The 21,386-nt window shown below is 39.8% G+C and overlaps 1 protein-coding gene across 3 annotated transcripts in view; it reads left to right on the top strand.

Moving 5' to 3' along the window:
* The window catches only part of RAPGEF4 (Rap guanine nucleotide exchange factor 4), a 221,493-nt gene that overhangs the window by 162,903 nt on the left and 37,204 nt on the right, over positions 1 to 21,386 (top strand). For all 3 annotated transcript variants that reach the window (XM_075070110.1, XM_032784584.1, XM_032784586.1), the window contains 6 exons: positions 226 to 286; positions 1,019 to 1,095; positions 7,008 to 7,154; positions 8,186 to 8,301; positions 14,032 to 14,120; positions 18,112 to 18,190. In XM_075070110.1, coding sequence (XP_074926211.1) covers positions 226 to 286; positions 1,019 to 1,095; positions 7,008 to 7,154; positions 8,186 to 8,301; positions 14,032 to 14,120; positions 18,112 to 18,190 — 569 coding nt within the window. The remainder of the gene's footprint in view (positions 1 to 225; positions 287 to 1,018; positions 1,096 to 7,007; positions 7,155 to 8,185; positions 8,302 to 14,031; positions 14,121 to 18,111; positions 18,191 to 21,386) is intronic.

Here is a 21,386-nt window from a genome sequence, read left to right as displayed (position 1 = left end):
GGACTTCTGTTTCTGCATAGCCCTTCCTCATCTCCCTTATTTGTGACCAGTGGCTTAAAGCCACAGTCTGGCCCCAAATCCATATGTAATTTAATACATGTTGATCCTGACCCTGCTCCCAGTTAAGTCAATGGAAGCAGAATCGTGCCCATTGGCATACTGTTACATTTAGCACCAAAAATGCAGTACACAGAAAATCTATAATTCGTCTCTCTTTATTTTAAGGTAAAACGAGAATTAGCAGGTGTTCTAATCTTTGAGTCGCATCCCAAAGGAGGAACTGTTTGTAAGTAAAAGGGATCCAACCATATCTTTTTTTTCTGATGTGTGGTATTAGATCACTATTTAAATTATGATGCAAAACTTGAATACTCCAAAGCTGGCTGTTCAGAACGTGCGAGTGGCCAGTTGCAAAACGTCTCTGGACTGCTTTTTGGACTTCTGCACCTACTAATGTTTGGGGGTGTTTGTATTTGGGGTTTTGGTTTGGACACATCTCTAATTAAAATGGATTTTAATTTTATCACATGCTAATAAAAATGTTATTCTCATGGTATTCAGAAGCCCAGCTTTGTGTATAAAAATATTATTTTAAATATGATTATTCTGAACTTTTTATATGGAGAAGCACTGGAAAATTGTCAGGTTCTCAGCACTTTAAGGATTAGTGTTATATCACTCAGCACCCTATAAGATCCAAATCTATGTATCAGTTAGCAATTGATAACATAAAGTTCATAAAGACACCTATAGAGCAATGGCAAATTACAACTGCTTTTAGTATTGTCTTAGAAAAAAGAGGGTGTCATACAAATATTATACAATTATTAGTATTTGTTTTTTCTTCTAAAATCAAAAGAAAATTGCTTTGAAATCCCAATGTAACTTTTTTCAAGATGATAAGATCCACTAAAATGTCTTCAGTATAGTTATTTTATATTGGTGTAACTGAGGGAAGAACCACTTATGCTAAAAGGCACCTATATTCTCAGCATAAAATCTTTTCTCTTTTTTGTAGTATTCAATCAGGGAGAAGAAGGTACTTCCTGGTACATTATCCTAAAGGGATCGGTAAATGTAGTCATTTATGGCAAGGTATTTATGAAGACCTTTTATTATTCTTTTTATTAGCAGGACTGTAAGAATAAACTTTAGTGGAATACACTTTGACTTACAGCAAGATTATGTTGCTTGGGGTAAAAAGTAGAATATCATTTTCAGTTTTTAAGCAAGAAATGATTCCAAACTATTTTATTTATTATGCTTTTACATGGCTGATGAATAATTTCAGGACTACAGTTTGTGTGTATATGAACATTTCAAGACTATAGACCACCTAAATATAACTCAGTGCAGTTACATCCACACTTGTACTGCAAAGTGGATTAAATCAAACACAAACAATAAAGCATTATGTCATAGCACACCCTCTCCAAGATATTCAGTGACTCCTTAGCTAGATAGATCACACATACATATTTAGCACTTAGCAGTAGTTACTACTTTAATTACAATAGTAGCTGTCACACCACAATGCTGACATTGTCTTAATATAGCTTTATTCTCATTCACTGATAGCTAACTACTAAACTGCCCCAAGTTATAGCATTATAATCCCTATGTAGCTACGTTCAATACAACAAAGAATAATGCCCAAATTCACATGTAGGCTACATCTACACGATGAACTGTGATGTGATTTCCCCTGCTCACGTACACGTACTCACACGAGCTCTCATTGAAGGCTAGCAGTGTAGCTGCAGCATCATGGGTACCGGCAGCGGAGGCACAGCTTTGCTGTGCTGAATATGTACTCACTGGTTTCAGGCAGGTTTGTACTTGGCACAGCTACGTGTATCTCTGCTGCTGCTTCCCATGCTACTGTGACTGTGCTGCTCTTTATATTCTTGCTGGCTCTCATCGAACTAGCGCAAATATGCATACATGAGCAGGGGAGTCGCACGCCTAGCTCATAGTGTAGGCATAGCCACGTCCCTTTGACTTTCCCAGCCTTAGCTAAGCCCTGTGCCCACATCATGGTTGCCACAGTCCTTTGGGGATGTAAGATCAACTGCTTCCTTCTGGGTTGTTCCTTTAGTCTAGTATTACCATTTGTGAGCATGATCACATATGAGCCATCATACGTTAGCTTAAATTTTATTATCACTTCACAAAATATAATAATTTGTATACAGGAACTTTAAATACAAAAAAGTATAGTTCATCTTACCAACCTTTTACCATAATATGGAGATACAATTCTGTATTTCCTTTTATGCCATTTCATGTCTAATTATTTAAGCACGTATAATTAATGTTGTAGAAGGAAGATAGTTATTTTCAGTGTAACCAATGCGTCACCTCTCTTTAGAGTATTTTTAAAATGTCCGTTGATAAACAATTAAAAATGATCCCTTTAAGTATGTTTCCATTTTAAATAATACGTATATGTATTGTACTTTTTGAATAAATTGACATAGATTGATGTGCATTCCTCAACCCTCCCCCTCAAGAGTGCTCCCATTAAATGGCTTCAAATGGTCTATTCAGATAAGTACGGATGACTCACATGAGTAAAGGTTAGAAAACTGAGCCCTTAGTTTTCCATCTAATTTAAGGCAAAAATGTCTCTAAAGGAGTGAAGCTATCTACTACATATTCTACTTTTGTACCAGGTACTTTGGAGAAAGGTACAAGAATCTCTATAGTGGTCAGATAGAAAATAACCTGCTCATAGTGGAAGTTACTTCCTAATCCCTGACAGTTACTAGTCAACTTATGTCTCAAAGCATAACGGTTTATCTCCCTTCTAAGAATTTTTTTATCCTGTCTAATATAACTGTGTATTCTCTCCTTAACCATATAAATGTCAAATCCTTTTAGAATCCTACCAGTCTTTTTGGCCTCAGTGATACATTGTGGCAAAAGAGTTCCAGAGATTAATTATAAACTGTGTAAAAAGAATTTTTTAATTCTGTTTTAAATATGTTGATATTATTTTGATATTATTAAATTCTCCTTCATTCTTTTGAGAAAGGGTATATAGGAGTACCTGATTTTTACCTTCTGTATGTCATTCATTATTTTCTATATCACTGTCCTGCCTCTTTGATTTCTCTCTTCTCTAAATTAAACAATCCTAATGCCTTTCTCCATATGAACGCTCTCCACACATATAATCATTTTTGTCTTCCATCTTTGGACTCCTTCTAGTGGAAGGTTCTAAAGGAATCAAAAAAAGTAACTTTTTTTTAAAAAGGGTAAGTGAGATGACCCGGGTAACTACTGGCTGGTTACCTGAGATTGGTCCTGAGCAAAATTCTGGAACAGCAGATGTGTGATGCAATCACTAAAGAATTAAAGGATGATAGCATAACTTATGCCAGTCAGCAGGGCTTTATGGAACATAGGTGTGTCAAATAAACAGGATAGCAGTTTTGATTGACAAATATCACTGATAAAGTATCATAAATTTCTGCAAAAGACAAGGTGAGTCTAATATCTTTTATTGGATCAAATTCTGTTCACGAAAGAAACAAGCTTTTCAGCCACACAGAACTTTTCTTCAGATCTGGGAAAGATACTCAGGGTATGGCTACACTTGAAATTTCAAAGTGCTGCCGCGGAAGTGCTGTGGGAGTGCTGCCGCGGCAGTGCTTTTAAGTGTGAGTGTGGTCGGAGCGCCAGCGCTGGGAGAGAGCTCTCCCAGCGCTGCACGAAAACCACATCCTGATTACACTGAGGCTTTACAGCACTGTATCTTGCAGTGCTCAGGGGGGTGTTTTTTCACACCCCTGAGCGCGAAAGTTGCAGAGCTGTAAAGTGCCAGTGTAGCCATACTCTCAGAGAGAGTGTCGCAACTGAATAGAAGGTGGAATAGATTGTTTAGCATAAGTAGTTAACCCATATTTCAAGGGACCCTTCAAGGTGAAGTGGGGCATTAACACCCCTATAGTCATCTGAGAGAAAAGACCGGACAGTATCCTGGATTGCAGTGACACTGAAAAGGATGTTTCTCCTATGACTGGCAAGGTGTTAATGGATCACTTCACCTTGAATAGTCTCTGCGAATATTATGTAGTGGTGTTGTAGTCATGTTGGTCCCAAAATAATAGAGAGACAAGGCAGGTGAGCTAATATCTTTTGGACCAACTTCTGTTGGTGAGAGAGACAAGCTTTTGAGCTCTACAGAGATCTTCAGGTCTGGGAAATATTTCAATGGACCATTCAAGGAGAAATAGCTATTAACACCTCTCCAGTCATGGGGGAAGGGGAAAGGAGAGAAAAAAATATATTACCTCACCCACCTTATCTCTCTTAGAATATGTATTAGCTACTTATGCTAACCAATCTGTTCCACCTTGTATTTAGTTGTGACACTCTGAGTACTTTCCAGACATGAAGAGCTCTCAGTAAGCTTGGAAGCTTGTCTCTCTCACCAACAGGTTGGTCCAATAAAAGATATTATCTCACCCACCTTGTGTCTCTAATATCCTGGGGCCAACACAGCTGTAGCCACACTTAAATTTCAGCTGGTCATTTGATTGAGTCCCACAGACATCTGATAAAGAAATTAGCACTATACTAAATCAGTGTAATCCATATTAAATGGATTAAAAGTTGGTTAACTGACAGAAATAATAATAATAAATGGCGAATCCTCATCCTATGGGGCATTTCTAGTGAGATCCTACAATGGTCTGTTATTGGCCCAATGCTTTTCAGTATCTTTATCAATGATAAAAAATAAGATCATTGCTGGTAAAATTTGCAGATGACACAAAAATTGGTTGCATAGTAAATAATGATTGTGACAGGTCAGTTATACAGACAAATGTGGATCGCCTGGTAAGGTGGGCTTATTTGAATAATATGCCAAATCTAAGGCAATCTATCTAGAAACAAAAAATGTAGTATCTTGGATAGCAGTGACACTGAAAAGGATTTTGGGATAATGGTGGATAAGCATCTGAATGTGAGCTCCCACTGCAATGCCATGGCTAAGAAGAGGGACACTATCCTTGGACACATAAACAGGGGATATCAAGTAAGAGTAGGGAATTGGTATCTCTGTATATGGCATTAGTAAGATCATTACTGGAATACTTTAAAAAAAGTTGAAAAATTTTAACAGGTTCAGAAAAGAGCTTCAAAAATGATTTGAGGTCTCAAAAACATGCCTTCTAGTCAGACACTTAAGAAGCTCAGTCTATTAATTTATGCAAGAGAAGGTTAAGATGTGACTTGATCACATTTTTGCATAACCTCCATGGGGAAGAGATTTCTGATAGAATATGGCTCCTTAATCTGGCAGAATTGTGGGGAGGAGGACCTGTTAGTATTCTCCCTAAGTTGTTATTTGAGAAAAACATTTTCTTAAAGGGAGATGTTTGCGAGGGACTGAGGAATTTGGATTCCAATAAACCTACATTTTGAAAAGTTAAGGAGAGAAATGACTTTGAAACATTTTAATGTCACCACTTATTTCTTCACACACACAAACTTCCATATAGAATTCTCTGCATTGAACTCTAACCCGTGCCTCAGAAAAACTAGTATATCACTCAAGTTTCTCTGTAGAAAGTTACAAAAAATTGTACTGTACAGTGGAAAACAGTAGACTTGGCAGGTCTGCATTCACCCAGCACTGAAGAAAGATTTACTAGTCTGTAATTCGCAGGATCAGTCCATTGCCTTTCAGAAAACTAAGGTACAGCACTGGCTACCTTACAATTCTCAGGTATAGTAGTTAATTTTAATGAGAGATTGCATATTTTTATTAGTAGCTGAGCCATTCTGTTCATATGTCCTTCAGAACTCTTGGATGAGTACCATTCAGTCCTACTTTAAATAACCCTCCAAAACTGTCAATTTTTGTGTCAGCAATCTGTTCTCATTTTAGTTAAGGTACAGCCCAGAAAGTGTCCCAGTACCTAATAAATTTCTTCTTTATGAGGGAGATTTTCACCCGTGAATATGGGAGCTCTTAACTCCTTTTGACTTTTAATGGTAGTTCGGCACCTAACTACACTTTTTGTGCCTTTGAAAATCTCCCCTGACATTTTCTCATGCTGGACCTGCATGTGGAACTCTAAATATTTCAGTGACAGCTACCATAGAGGTCCCAGTATTAAGCCTTTTTCTTATTCATCCAGATTTAGCTTCTAGGTCATCTCTCACTCCAGCGTGTGGTCCCAATTTTCAGCCAGTTAAATTGGTGTAGCTCTGAAGTCAATGGAACTATGCTGATTTACACCAGCTGAAGATCTGGTCTGTATCTTTAGTGTCAGTAGATAAAATGACAAAGCAACTCTCCAGCACTCACCACAAACATATCTAGATGTCTTGTGAGCGCTGTCGTCTATATAGCTGGTAAGTCACTGAACAGTTCTCACAATCATCACACATCCAGTTATTCATATTTCTAATGATCAAATCCTCTACCACCACAGTCTGTTGACTTATTACAGTGGTGTTCCCACCTCCTGTGAGGACCTCCTTGGTATATGAAGAATAATCCGCCTCCTTTACCTAAACTGGAAGATGGAAATTTGTGCGTCCGTTCCACCTAGATTCTCCTGTCATTAGATCAGGACATCCATCATGGGCATATGTATTATGGAAAAGAGCAGAATAGGTAACAGAGACTGACACTGTTGGAGAGGAGAACTTCACTCCAAATCTGTTCTTCAGCAAACTAGATCTGCATTTTTCATGATCTCTTTTATTTACATCAACAGCTTGCTGTCGTCAGCAAGGCCAGAAGGGTCCTTCGCTCTGAGTCTAATTTCAGAGAACAAGCCCATTCTTTTCTATTCTTGCCTTTCTCTAGTAATAGTAATAAGCAGTTATCAAGTATTGTTTCCTTGTCATTATTTTTGCTGTTGATTTCCTGCCAAATACATTTGTTTTAATATTGGATTTTGAAGTCTAGTGTTTGCACATGGCATTTCAATGGGATGAACTATAATGATGATTTTTGTGTATAAATGTTTTGCTGTTTATAGGGTGTGGTATGTACCCTACACGAAGGAGATGATTTTGGCAAGTTAGCGCTAGTGAATGATGCTCCAAGAGCAGCATCCATTGTTTTACGAGAAGATAACTGCCACTTCTTGAGAGTAGACAAGGAGGACTTTAATAGAATACTTAGGGTAAGTGTTGGGTAAGACATGCCACTAACACTGGTCCTCTCATATTTGCCACATCCAGTGGCCTGCTTTCTCACCTTGCAAACATTTTCAGAACCTGTGTCATTATTATCAATAAATGCCAATCAACCCAAAGCATCATTTGAAATAACTTGTAATTAAAGAAGAGAGATGTAACATCTAGACGCGATATATCGATCCCTGAACGCGCTTATATCGATTCCGGAACTCCACCAACCAGAACGGAGTTGCGGAATCGACAGGGGGAGCTGCGGACATCGATCCCGCGCCATGAGGACGGTGAGTAATTCGATCTTAGATACTTCGACTTCAGCTACGATATTCACGTAGCTGAAGTTGCATATCTAAGATCAATTTTCCCCCGTAGTGTAGACCAGCTCGGAGACTCTAGCTGAGTGTTATGTAGCTCTTGCTGTCTGATTTTAGCAGGATTTCAAAGACTGCACTGATGTACTAAAACCTGGATGCCAGATTACTTTTCATTTGTGTTTAAACGTGCACAAATGTTGGCTCTGGCTTTGTTTTACTTGTATATAATTGTTTCCACCCTAGACTCTGAGCAGCTATAACACTTTATTGGGCTAGGATTTGTAATTCTTCTGTAATCCTTCCAAAGGAACAGTATTTAAAAATGAATGGCCAACAAATGCCAGATTATGGATACTGATGATCATGGAAGGGCAAGGGTTGAAATGACTCTACATTTTAAAGGTGTGGAGAAGGGTTGGTTCTGGCAATCTGCTTTCTTCCCACCTCACACCTATGATCCCCTCCCTGGAAGCTGCTGTGCTAGACTTCCCCATGATTCTCCCTATGCCCACTGGGAGAGATCCTCTTCACTCTGCCTGCAGGGAGAAAGGGTGCAGAGAGGGAAAGCAACATGGAAAGGACTAGCCATAGAGGCTTGTCTCCTCGGTTTTTGTTGAAGTTATTTGAAAGTCATTCATTTTAAAAAAGTAATTAAGCAGCCAAGTCAGGTGCAGTAACTGTATTAAAAATAACTTGTCTTGCAGGATGTTGAAGCAAATACAGTAAGACTCAAAGAACATGACCAAGATGTCTTGGTACTGGAGAAGATCCTAGCAGGAAACAGAGCTTCTAATCAAGGAAACGCACAACCTCAGCACAAGTATGTTTTCATTCAGTAGTGCAAATGTCAGACTGTGATTAACCTTTTCATATGGTAGTATTATCTAAACAATAGCACATTCTCCCTTTCTGTGGAAAAATTCAGTGTATGTAATGGTTGTTGGTTTTTTTAGCATCAGCTAATCACATGCCCTGTAGTGCATAATATATCAATTTTCAGCCACGCACTAGGTCTGCAACTTTGCACAATAATTCTGTAAAGCTCTAACTGTAAATATTCATTTCATGAATGGCTTTTCAATAGATTGCACATCGGGAATGATGAAACCCCATTAAGCAGAGCAATTGTGTAAAATACATGGGGAAAGTACATTGTTTTGTTACTAAGTACAGATGTTTCTCTTTGGATTTCAGATTCAGGATTCTAATACAAATTTGCTAGGTTCAGTTTATGCACAGTGTGAAGAATGCAGACAGGAAAGTAACTCCCTGAATAGGCTTTCATTCTTTTTATAATATTCACCACATTTCCCCTGCCTTCATACCTAGAGGCAGGAAGCACCATTCTGAAATGAAGTAAGGATGTCCAGGGGAGTCAAGTTATCAATATTGCAAATGAATGGAACTGCTAGAAAAAATCGCCAAGATAAGGGTTGTGAAACTTACTGGTTTTCTACACTTGAAAATAGATCTGAATCCTCCATTGAAATACAATCAGATTGGATTGTAGGCTCCATTATTCCAATAGTTTAAATTCCCCAGTACAGAAGTAATGACCTCATGCACACACATTTGCATGCACATACATATTTTGCACGCATGCACATTCACATGTAGATCTGGGCGAATAACTGGCAGTTCTGAAAAAAAATTAATTTGGGTTGAACTAAAACTGAAAATTTGGGGGACAAAAATGGTGAATTGAAAAAGTTGATAAAAGTTTTTTCTGGTTGAATGATTTAATTTCTGGGCATTTTGAAAATAAAAGCAAAGGAAATAAAGCATGATGTTCACAAAATGGCCAGAGAAGCTGGTGCCTCCCTTTTAACCTTTAGCCCAGTGGTTAGGGCACTCCCCTGAGATGTGGGAGACCTGCCTCAGTTCCCCTCTCTCTGCCTTATTTGGAGCAGGGAATTGATGTCGCACATTGCAGGGGAGTGTCCTAATCACTAAGCTGTGGGGTATTTGGTGGTGGGGTTTTCTCATTCTCTTCTGTTGAGGCTGTTCCTCTTTGTGTAAAATACTTGGCTAACCATTGGGCCAGAGAGAGCATGCCCGAGTGACTCTATAGCCCGCTGGATAGAGCACCCACCTGTTATGTAGGAGGCCTATGTCCATGTCCCTGCTTTAATGCATGTTCAATTATTTTTATACAGTGGAACAACTTCAATAGGAGAAATCCCTGTTCTGTGTCAGGCAGAGGGGGCCACTGAACTTGGGTCACTTGTTTTCCAAGTGAGGATGCAAACCACTGAGCTAAAGATTATAAGGGAGGCACCACCACCCTTCTCCTCCAGCCATTTTGTGCCTAAGTCCACTTAGGAATTCCAGCCCACAAGTGTTTTTGGATGAAACTATCTGATGAATTCCTGTCAAATTGGCAAATAGTTTCAGGTCAATTGAAACTGCATTTTTCAGCGAACAAAGTATTGGTCTGAAAAATTTGACCCAGTTCTGTTCATACGTATAGGCACTCAAATGCACCAGTCTTCTAATGCACACTTATAACAAGTACAAAAAAATAGCAAAATACAGCAGGAGACGGCAGTGCTTTTTATCCCCACGAAGTGTTGTCATTTCACAGGAATGTTGTGCAGATTCCTTGGACAATAATGGATGGCCCTTTGCCATCACATATCCAGTATGGTTAGCATCTCTAACACAGCTAACATTATGCATTGAGAAGTACTGAAACTTTTCTTCTGCTCCTCACTTTTACCCAGATAAGGAACTTATTTTCCTCTATTTTGAGAGGGGTTTTATTAGTGAAGATAAGACATAAGGTTGGTGCTAGCACTGCCCATTTTTAGTACAGTTTTCCTCTGATTATCACCCATCTGTTATTACAGTATTTATAATTAGATATTTTATCTATAGGGATTTAAATAAAGCATTCCTTATATTTTTATACACATTTTTCATCTGCTATGCAATCTGTCATCATACCCTATGACTAAGTTATTAGACCCAGGCATTCCCTCTCAGCAAACAGTTTAGTTTTAGGGCCTGTAACAGAGTTAGCACCCACCTCTCATGCGGGCCCCCTTTTCTTTGGCCAATGGTGCCTATAAACATAGTTCTTTTTCGGGGGCAGGGGCTCCCACCTCTCATCAATGGCTCCCTTTCTCTCTGTTAGGTGTGAGCCTGCTTTTGGGTTTTTTGTTCTTTCGGGGGGGGGGCACCCACCTCTCGTGAGCATCCACCAGCTGCTGGTTCTCTCAGCTGGTCTTTGGCAGCTCAGCCCTCTAGCCGAGCTGCACACGCTGTCCCCCACTTCTGGGGTATACAGTCCCAAGTTCTTATCACAACCCTGGTATGGGGCCGTAGCTCTTAGGCCTTTTCCCAGAGGCACTGCTTTCTTCAGACACCTAGCTAGGGCCCATCTTGGTACCTTCAGCTGGCATCCTTCTTAGCAGCCCTCCCTGGATTCAGTCTGCAACCAGACCAGCAGGGCCCATCTCGGTACCTCGGTCTGGCCAGGTTTTGTACTCAGTCCCCTGTGTTCAGGCTGCCCGCAGTGACCTTTCAGTGGCTCTGCTGCTGTACTATCTAGACAGCAAGGCACCCGGTCTTTGGCAGTCTTCACTGGGCTCAGTTCTCTCTGGTGAGCTCTCTGCAGTGAGCTATCCATGGTCCTGCTGTTTGTCTAGCCAGCCAGGCACCCAGAGCTCCCTCATCAAGCTCCACACAGCAACTGAAGACTCTGCTCTGTTGCTTGCCTTTTATCTGGCCCTTCTGGCCCCTTATTGGTCGCTCCAGCAGCCCCTCTGATTGGCTGCTCTTCTCTAGGCTGCCTAGACTCCTACAGGACTCCTCACTGCTCTATTCTGGGACAGGGTGATTCAGGGCTGCAAGGCCTCCAGCAGGGTGCCTCCAGACATAGTGCGCCCTGCCAGAAGGCCAAATTCTTTAGTAGTGTAAATGAGTGAAACTCAGTTGTAGTCAGTGGAACTGCACTATTTTACATCAGCAGAGATTTGGGCCTCTAGATTTTAGCCCATTTTGCTTTTAGTGACTTAATTGTGACCACGTAATTTTGTGCATTTCTAAAACAGTTCAATGAATGTTTTATGCAAACATATTTCAAACACAGGATTTCTTGAAAACTTTTTGCTATGAGTATTACTTCTAGTATCTGACATTTAACAATTCAAAATCTGAACAGATAAGTCATATGGTATGTTTGTACTTCCTGGCTAGATGAGGGTAGCTTTCAAAATCAAGCTTCCAGGGTGAACACTTTCAATGAAAATTCGAAGTTTGCTTTTCACAAATATTTTATCAAGTTGATTAAATATATTGTTTCTGTGAACACTCCTGCCAGTGAACATTCACAGAAAGCAAACCCAAAAGGGGCAGAAGTAGAGAAAAAGCAAAATGGCTTAAAAATTTCTGCATTCACAAATAATTTTTTCAGAGTCCAGCTTATTTTACTGACGGTATGTTTGATAAAGTATTTTTATTTTAAATCTTTTAAACTGTGTTAGTACTTGTGAGTGTGACCTCTCTAGTTTCTGCTATAAGCTAGTAAATGGAGGGAGAGGCAAACATGAGGTTTCAAAGTCCATATTTAGACACCTAAATAAGTGGTTTGATTTCCAAAATGCTGAGTCTTTGGGGATTACTGAGTGCTCAGCACTTTTGAAAATCTGCCCACTTATTTAGATGCATAAGTTAGGAATTTAACTGTAAGTACCCACCTGTGAAAGTCTTGGCCAAACCACTCTGTTTATCCACAGAAAATATAAAGCAGAGGCCGTGCAACCTTCCCCATACTGCCCAAGCAATGTTGCTCAGGCCTGAGCCAGAGAGCTCACCTCTCTGGCTGGGAGGATGATTCATTCTCCAGGTCCATTCAAACTTAGCTTCTCTGCTGAAACTGTCAACAAAGGTACCAATTTTGATGTGGGCACTTTCTCCCTAGGAAGTAAAATAAGACCAGCAAGTGACTTTATATAAGGTACTAAACTACCTTCAGACTTTTGATCCCTACCAAATTATATAGAGGTGAAACACTGTGTAGTGTGTTGTTAGTTTCCTGAGCCATCCTGTCAAGAATTATTTTTTCCCTTCTCTTAATCTTAAGAAAGAAAGGCTCCATTTTGGGACCAGATGCCCTGAACTGCAGTTTGGGTCCCTCCCTGCCCCCTTGTCTGCTGCAGCTCAGTGAGCCACAGTTTCAAAGAATGACAGGCTTGCTACGAAAAGCTAACTCTGAAGTTCTGTCTTCCAAGCTCTAACTTCTCTCTTCGTGGGTGATCACACACATGCAGTGTTACTGACTGACACCTCACAGAGCATTGCTACAGTCTACAGTCACTGTAGACCACTTCACTGCTTCGTTTTCACTTTCATATTCAAAGTGCAGAAAACTGGGTTCTCTGTGCCTCGCTTACCTACAGACTTGGTTAGTATCTCTACAAGGATGTGCACTGGCTTAACAAATGTTTGTGTTCTTGGGACATCAATACAGTTCTTCCAAAGGGGCTGGCAGGTAAAAGAACTATGATGGTCAATGCTCAAAGTGAGGGAGAGCCCACAGGAGCTCAGCTCCACCACTTATTTCTCAGCAGGAGCAGAACACCTACACTTCTCCTAGAGTTTTGGGTTTTTTTTTTTTAAGTTTCCTACCTTTTCACTCAACATGGAAAAATGATGCAAAGATTGAAAGAATGAAATGGAAGATAAAAAGAAATCCTATTCACTAGGAAAGGAGGAAAGAGAGGACAGTTAATCAGTGCAGCTCTATTCTATAATATCCTCTGTTATAGTGCTGGTACATAAATCTTGCCAACGTTCCCTGCAATACATATGATAACCTCACTATATGCAGTATACCCTTGTGCTGTATCTCTCTAGATTTAGTGTTAGAAATGGTGCAGGTACTGAAGTTAAGCAGAAACTTATTTACTTCAGTTACCTAAGGCAATTGGCAAGTTTTGAAGTTTCACCGCTATACGTTACTGTCTACCACCATGTCCTTTCCCCCAGCTCAGACCTACAGTACGGCAGGCATTCATTTGCTTTCGTTGTTTTCCCTCTGAGCACTAATGATGATAAATAGTGGTGCCCATCTCACCCTAAGAGTTAATCTGTTTAAATCCATCTAAAGCCTACATTTTCAGAAATTTTGTTGTTGCTGATATTTTTGTCCTTAATAATACTTAGCACTGGCAGTGTTTTTCAGAAAGGTCTGATTCACCATTTCTCTGCTCCAGTTTTGCACCAGTGCAACTCCATTGAAATAATGGTGTAAAACTGGGTATCGCAGTGGAGAATGGGCCCTTTGTCATCTTAGTCCTCATGGTAAGAAGGTAAGTATTATTGTTCACATTTTACAGTTGGGGAACCTGAAGCAAAGGTTGAGTGATTTTTCCCCTGGGCCACAGAATCCATGTCAGAGCAGGTATCTGCATTCTTGGGTTGGTCTTGACTTCCATTCCTGTGCTCAGAAGTGTTAGGTTCCACTTCTCTCTGGTACCAATTATTTCTTCAGTTTACATTTTCATTGTGCCTTTAGAAAATTAATTGCTTCTTTTCTCTTCCACAGGTATACTGTGATGTCAGGAACTCCAGAGAAAATTTTAGAGCACTTTCTAGAAACTATGCGCCTTGAATCAACTTTAAATGAAGCGACAGGTAGAATTGTGACAAAAGCTTTATTTCTATTCATAAATAAGATAGGCTTTCGAGATGTAAGTGAAAACGTCATGCTTGGAAATGCAGCCTTTAATTATCTGCCTAAATTCATCTAATCAATATTTAGATACAAATTTTAAAAAGCTAGGAAATTCAAATTTTAAGGTAATAATCCACCATCCTTATCTTGTCCCATTGTATTTAGGGTTTGGAGCATCTATTGATAGAAAAGCAGCAAACTCTCACAAGACGTTGTAGCACAGGCAATTGCTTGTATTCGTCACAGCTATGATGATAAATGGAGACATGCAATAACCCAGTTACATTGCTACCACATAATGTACTTGTCAGGATGCATGCCACATAGTACTATGCACTAACCTTGATCCCTCCTGTGTCACTCTAAATTTCTTTATTATACTTTTCCAATGGACTATTATTCAAACAGAAGGAATTCAGCACATCAAGGCCAAACCCTCTAGTGTGTAAATTGCTGCAGCTCCGTTGAAGCCTATGGTGCTGCAGCAGTTTACACCATCACAGTCGTTAGATCTGAGAATGTGTGTGTCTGCGATCTTATTCCTTGTAGGTCTTTTCATTAAAGAAAAGTCAAGAAAAAAGGCTTTCTCATAATAATAGTAGTTGTAAACTGGCACAGACAATTTATATTATGTCACTGTTTATCAACTAGGTAAGCATGTTTTTGACCTTACACATGGTTGGGAAGAATGAGTGTAAAGGCATTCTTAGGCCTTGGCTACACTAGAAATTTCAAAGCGCTGCCGCGGCAGCGCTTTGAAGTGTGAGTGTGGTCAGAGCGACAGCGCTGGGGGAGAGGTCTCCCAGCGCTGCACGTAAACCGCATCCTTTACGGGTGTAGTGTGCAGCGCTGGGAGCGATGCTCCCAGCGCTGCCGCCCTGATTACACTGACACTTTACAGCGCTGCATCTTGCAGCGCTCAGGGGGGTGTTTTTTCACACCCCTGAGCGCGAAAGTTGCAGCGCTGTAAAGTGCCAGTGTAGCCAAGCCCTTAAATAATCCATAGTCAGTATATCAGCCCATGTGCTGAAAGATTGCGTGATGACTTTTAACTTCTCTGTTTTAATTGCTTCTGTGAATAAAATAAGCTTCCTATACAGTTGCATAGTCATCTAGCAGCAGAAGCAGGGCATAAGGACTTCATGTCTGCAAACATCTGATGGCAAGTTTACCATCCTTATCCTTTAACTTTCTAAATAATCTTAAACTTTTAAATAGTTTCAAAATGTTTCTTTTTCAAAATGTCCAATAGCAAAATTCCATATTTCAGTCTGATGACCTGCAAAACATCACATTTCTAAACAAAGCCATTCTGAAGTGGTAGGGTCGCAAACTTCTGAAACCACCGATTTTTCATTTGTGCATTCTCTTAAATTAAAAACAGTGAAACCAGTTTGTTTTGTGAACTATACAAAGAAAAAATACTCTGGCTGAGGTCCATTGGACTTTATATACTTCCAACAGAGAGACATTTCCAGATGCTGAATTATATAAAGAGTGGAAGCGATGATACAGTATAGATGGCACAGCTATCACACCATGTTTTCCTTGATATCCCTCCATTACAAGACTTAAATTGTTATTACACTAAAAAGTGGCTCTATAAAAATGGCTCCTTTGGGTAATGGGTTTATTGTGTTTCACTGATTCCATATAAAATTTGCTTAGTTTACAATTAAAACAAACTGTCAACCCTCAAACTGATGCCGGACTCTAAAAGCCATTCCAGATCAGTCCTCTTTATACATCATCACAAGTACAAGGGGTAAAAGATGCCCTCATTTACACCAGTGCAACCCCACTAACAGCTCATTTGGAGGGAGGAGATAGCTCATCAGTTGCCGTAATGTACTGAGCATTATTTCTTTCCAACCTAAAAATGTTTTATTTGTATTATTAATCTCATTATAAATCTGTTTTCTGTGTTTAATTGAAATGTCATAATTGTGAATTGATTTGAATCAAAATATAAATTAGATCAGGGGTCGGCAACCTTTCACCCAACCCACCCTGCTCCCTGTCCCCTAACTGCCCCCACCCCATATCCAGCCCCCCCCAGCGCTGGGCCCCTTACCATGAGGCTCCACACAGAGCTAGATACGCTGCTCTGCGAGCGCACACAGCCCCGCCCCTCCGGTTGAGCGGGGAGCGTGTCTGCCTCCCCGCAGAGTCAAACGCTGCCCTGCGGGAGCGCGCAGCCCTGACCCCCAGAGTGCTGCACGCGGTGGCAGGGCTCCAGGGGAGGGGATAAGGTGGAGGAGGGGCCGGTAGCTTGCTGCGCTCGGCCCCGCGTTCCAGCCCGGGAGCGCGGACCCAGCAGCTTGCCGTGCCGGGAGAGTGGGGCCATTTGCCCACCCCGTGCGCACGGCTATGCTTCTGCTCCCTGCCCCTCAGGGGAAGTGGAGGCAGAGGAGAGTGTGCCGGGCTGGGCAGGATTTTTAGTGGCATGCTGGAGTCCCAGCAGGCTCCAGCGTGCCATTAAAAATTGGCTCGCATGCCGTCTTTGGCACACGTGCCAATAGGTTGCCGACCCCTGAATTAGATCTTTGACAATCAGTCTACTTATTTCTGGTCTTTTGCTGATTGCCAACTGAGTCAGCAAGGAATTCTTCCCCATCTTAGTATACTATTTGGAATTGTTATGCTGATACACCCTGTAGATAGGTGCTTCCTAGGTACTGAGATGTAGAGGGCCTGATTCTTATTACACAGAAGATCTTAATGTACATGAAAATTATGTCCAAATATTTCACTGTTGTACAGGAGTATTGTGATGTGTGGGATGCCTTCTTCTGAAATATTTAGTATAAGCCAGTGGTTCCCAGACTGGGGTTCATGAAATGTTACAGGGGATTCTCGGGGGAAAATTCTCTAATGGTGGTTAGAGCTGTCCATAGGAACTCCGGGCAGCATGTGGCCAGCAGCCCAGAACCCCTGGACTTCCAAGAGCTAAATAGATCAAAGCAAGCATATCTATAACACTGAGGAGATTTAAACTTCAAGACTCCTAATAAGAAATGGAAAGGGAGGTGGATATTTTTTGCTGTTTTTAAAATGAAAATAAGCCGCTAGTATTGTTTTTAAAATTATTATGAAGAACAAGTTTAAGCTTTGTTGTAACGTGTGTTGTTTGCCTGGACTGCTCAAGACCTGAATGCTTGTGTAGGAGGAACTCTTTGAGTCAGCTTCTTAAATACCTTCATGCTGTTTCACATCTGATTCTCCTTGTTGAAACACAGGTGCCTTGTTTTATAACAGGCTTATTCAAAGTGATACAAGCTATGAAAGCGAGATCTTGGAAGAGTGTTGCTGTTTTCATAATGTAATAAAAATACTGTAATGATAAATAATAATTAATAATACATAGTGTGTAATAAGCATGTCTTAAAAACAAATGTTATATTTCCAAGATCACTGCTTTTATAATTTATACTCAGGTAAAGGAGAAAATCCCTGGAAATATTCATTTTTAGAAGAGGGTTCGCAAGACTTAACGTTTTAGTGAAAGGGGTTCACAGGTTGTTAAAGTTTGGGAACCACTGGTATAAGCCCACTGAAGTCAAATGGATATGAATAGATGCTTAAACTAAGGCACATGCTAACGTATCTTACTGAATCAGAGCCTTAGTGCAGTATTTCATGGCAAGGATTCATTTGATGCAGACTGAGTACATCTACTAAAGCCAGGTACCTATCAAATCTAGAAGCATAACCACAGCAGAATCCATTCCAAGAAAGCAAACAAATCAATATTTCATGATAAATACATAGATTCTCTGTATTCAAGTTTAATACTGTACCCAAAAAATACAAAACCGAGTCAAACTGCTGACCTCTTCACAGTCTTCAGGAAGCTAATGAGATCTTTAAGTGAAAGAAGCATCACTGTTATGAACCCTGAGTTGTTTGCAAGAGCTTAACTTTCTGCTTTGTTTGTTTTTTTCTTCACAGATTCTGTTTTAAATGATTTTGTTATGATGCACTGTGTTTTTATGCCAAATAGTCAGCTTTGTCCAGCCTTGATGGCACAATATCCTTTTGTGATCAAAATTTTACATTTCTTTTAAGACTATTCCTATTAGAAAAGAGATAGACACATTCTTAAACACTCCTAGCTCTCCAAAGACAAGTAAAGTTTAATGAGTCGCACTTTTATGGCCAAGCTTCCAGTATGTGAATGACAGAATACTCATAATTAGGCTTGGAAGGATTTGATTTTTATTGGTAAATGTTGGTAATGTAGATTTCACTGAACACACACAAACCAACAAAAAATATTTCCATCGATAGTAATCAAAATTGACAGATAGGCAAAGTAAGAAAAATGCTGCTTATGACTGTAAGAGTTCGATTTAAGGATATTTATTTTGTAGGTTTAGACGTGATGTTGATCATTTGTGTTTTAATGGCTATAAAGGTTTGTTTTTGAATCTCAACATCTGCAGTTATTAAATAATTGTCTGCCCCCTCACCATTGCCTGACACACGCCCCATAATTTCTTGCAACTGTGACAATTTAAATAAATGAAACAATTAAAAATGCTTAAAACCCATCATTTTCTCAAATGTGAAAATTTAAATTGATAAAAATAAATTCAAATTTTGACAGATAGACAATATTATCTGTCAAAATTATTTAAACTTTTTTTTTCCCAAGCCCACCCATAACTCAAGAGTTGTATGTTTAAGCTGCCAGCACATGTGAGGGTCCCTGCTGGGGTGCAACCTGGAACTGAGGTACCACTGAGCCCTCTGACTCACCAGCCTGGGTTCACTCTCACACTGCGATAAGCTACAATCCTCTCCAGGACTTGCACTCACACAGACAAGGAAACACTTTATAGAATATCAGGATTGGAAGGGACCTCAGGAAGTCATCTAGTCCAACCACCTGCTCAAAGCAGGACCAATTCTCAGACAGATTTTTGCCCCACATCTCTAAATGGCCCCCTCAGGGATTGAACTCACACCCTGAGTTTAGCAGGCTAGTGCTCAAACCGCTGAGCTATTCCTCCCCCACTTATGTGAGTGCTTCTCCTCAGCCACTCATGAACTAACAGTAGACAGGCTATAGCCAGCATTCCCACCCCAACTCCACAGCCTAGGACCCCAGAGCTGTATCGTCTTGCCCTGACCAGTAAAGATTATTACCCAATCTGCCCCTCTCTTGATGTGGAGAGGACAATGCATCAGCCCCTGTTCCTGAGCAGATTTCCCATTTCAGTTAAAATACCACACTGTTTTAGGTAAAAAATATAAAACAAATTTATTAACTACAGAAAGATTTTAAGTGTTTATAAGCAATAACGTACAGATCAAAGCAGATTACCTAAGAAATAAACAAAAACGCAATCTAAGTTCTCTAAACTGGATAGGATTTGAATCAAGCTGTGTCTCACCCTGTTAGATAGTACAAACAGTCCACCAAGCTTCCATACACAGGCAGGTTTCCTTGTTTCCCGCCTGGGACCCCCCCTTCCTCAGTTCAGTCTTTATTCCTAACGTGTTTCCAGGTGTTGTGTTGTAGGGAGTGAGGCCCAGTGGTAATGTCACTTCCCCCTTCTATATATACTGACCTGTGGGAATTACCCAGAAGCAAACACAGTTGAAATACAGATGCACAGTCAATATTCATAACTCCAGATACAAAAATGATAGATGCCTACAAATAGGATAATCATATTCAGCAAACCACACCTTTTCCATTGACACCTCACATGACATATTTTGTACAATATGCATCATAATTATATTATAACCATGTCATATTCATATCATTATAGTGATTATAGGGCTCAGAGTGTCACAGTACATACTCATACTATGGTGAAATAAAGAGTCTGAAAACTCCTTCTTTCCTGCTAGAGATTTCCTATCCTGCAGGCTGAATTCCACTGAGTGACATTAGGTGCCTATAAGTTAAAACAATCCCTTCCGGCATGATAGCTGAAGTCTTAAGGCACCTGGAGTAAATGAGAGTCAGTGGTTGCTTCAGCCAGCAGTTCCCTTTTTGTGCAAAATGAAAGCAGAATAATTAAAACATCAGAACAAAAATATCCCCAGGGAAGGTGAGTAGTTGCTGTTAAAATTATCTGCATTGTCCCTGTTACCACACAGTGGTATCTGTAATGCCATTTTTCTCCATACATGGTATAGGAAATAGCTGTGGTTGTATGTTAACTGTAGACAAATGTTGATTGTTTTAATGGCAATCACTTTGTTATAATTATTTTATTCTTAGAATATGAGTTACAAGTAGCTGAGTTTATCTGGCTGTATTTTCAGAAGGTGCCAGAAGTTCTTGCCAGAACATTGCTTTTTCAGTTAAATTTAATGATGGTAAACAATGAAGCCAAGAAGAGCAGAAACACATTTCTTGAGTGTTTGTACTTCCTCTGTGACAAGTATGGGCATTTCTCATGTGCTTCTGGTCTTCTGTTTTTTTCACTTTACTTCACTTTTCCAAATGACTCAGTTACTAACAATTCAGATAACTACAGCATGTGGGGACGAATGGGATAGTTTAGATTCAAGTTGGTTGCTGCCACTCTTTCATTGGTTCTCTGCCTTTGGGGTTGGCTTATGTGACAAGTTTCAGCTCCTGAATATGCAGTCTGTTAAATGAATAAACAACATTTCTTTAATTGCCTTCTTTCTTCTTTTGGCAGGAAAGATCCACATAACTTTTAAATTGAGTTTTAACTCTTTCTTTTAACTTAGAACATTTTATGAGTTTTTGACAGGAAATTAAATTCTGTTTTCCAAAAGTTTAAACACTCCTTCATATAAGAGCTTTCAGTTCTCAAAACAGTCTTTCAAAATTAAATAACTCCTAGAAATTCATTAGCCTAAGTTGTTGGCAATTTTTGGAATGATAATTTTCTTGTCTTCTTGCACTGAGTGAGGATATGATTGTGCACTGCCAGTAATTAATTAATTCCTCATTAATGTAAATATTTTATAGTTAAATGGCTTCTTACATTAGTAATTAGTCTGGCATCAAATGACCTTACTATATTAGTAGATAAAACTTCTTACTATTAATATAACAATGATATCAGGCAGTTATTATGAAGACTTGCATTTACAAAATACAAAATCTTCAGGAAAACAAATAGCTTTTAAAAGTTCTGTGTTGGGGCCAGTCATGTTTGTTTCTCTCTCTTAATTTCTCAATGCTCTCTTCTCATAAACTCACACAAAATCTTCCATCCAGAATGTGTTCA

The sequence above is a fragment of the Chelonoidis abingdonii genome, chromosome 10 (genome assembly GCF_003597395.2).
Source record: "Chelonoidis abingdonii isolate Lonesome George chromosome 10, CheloAbing_2.0, whole genome shotgun sequence".
Classification (NCBI taxonomy): domain Eukaryota; kingdom Metazoa; phylum Chordata; order Testudines; family Testudinidae; genus Chelonoidis; species Chelonoidis abingdonii.
This window is presented reverse-complemented; position numbering and strand designations above follow the sequence as displayed.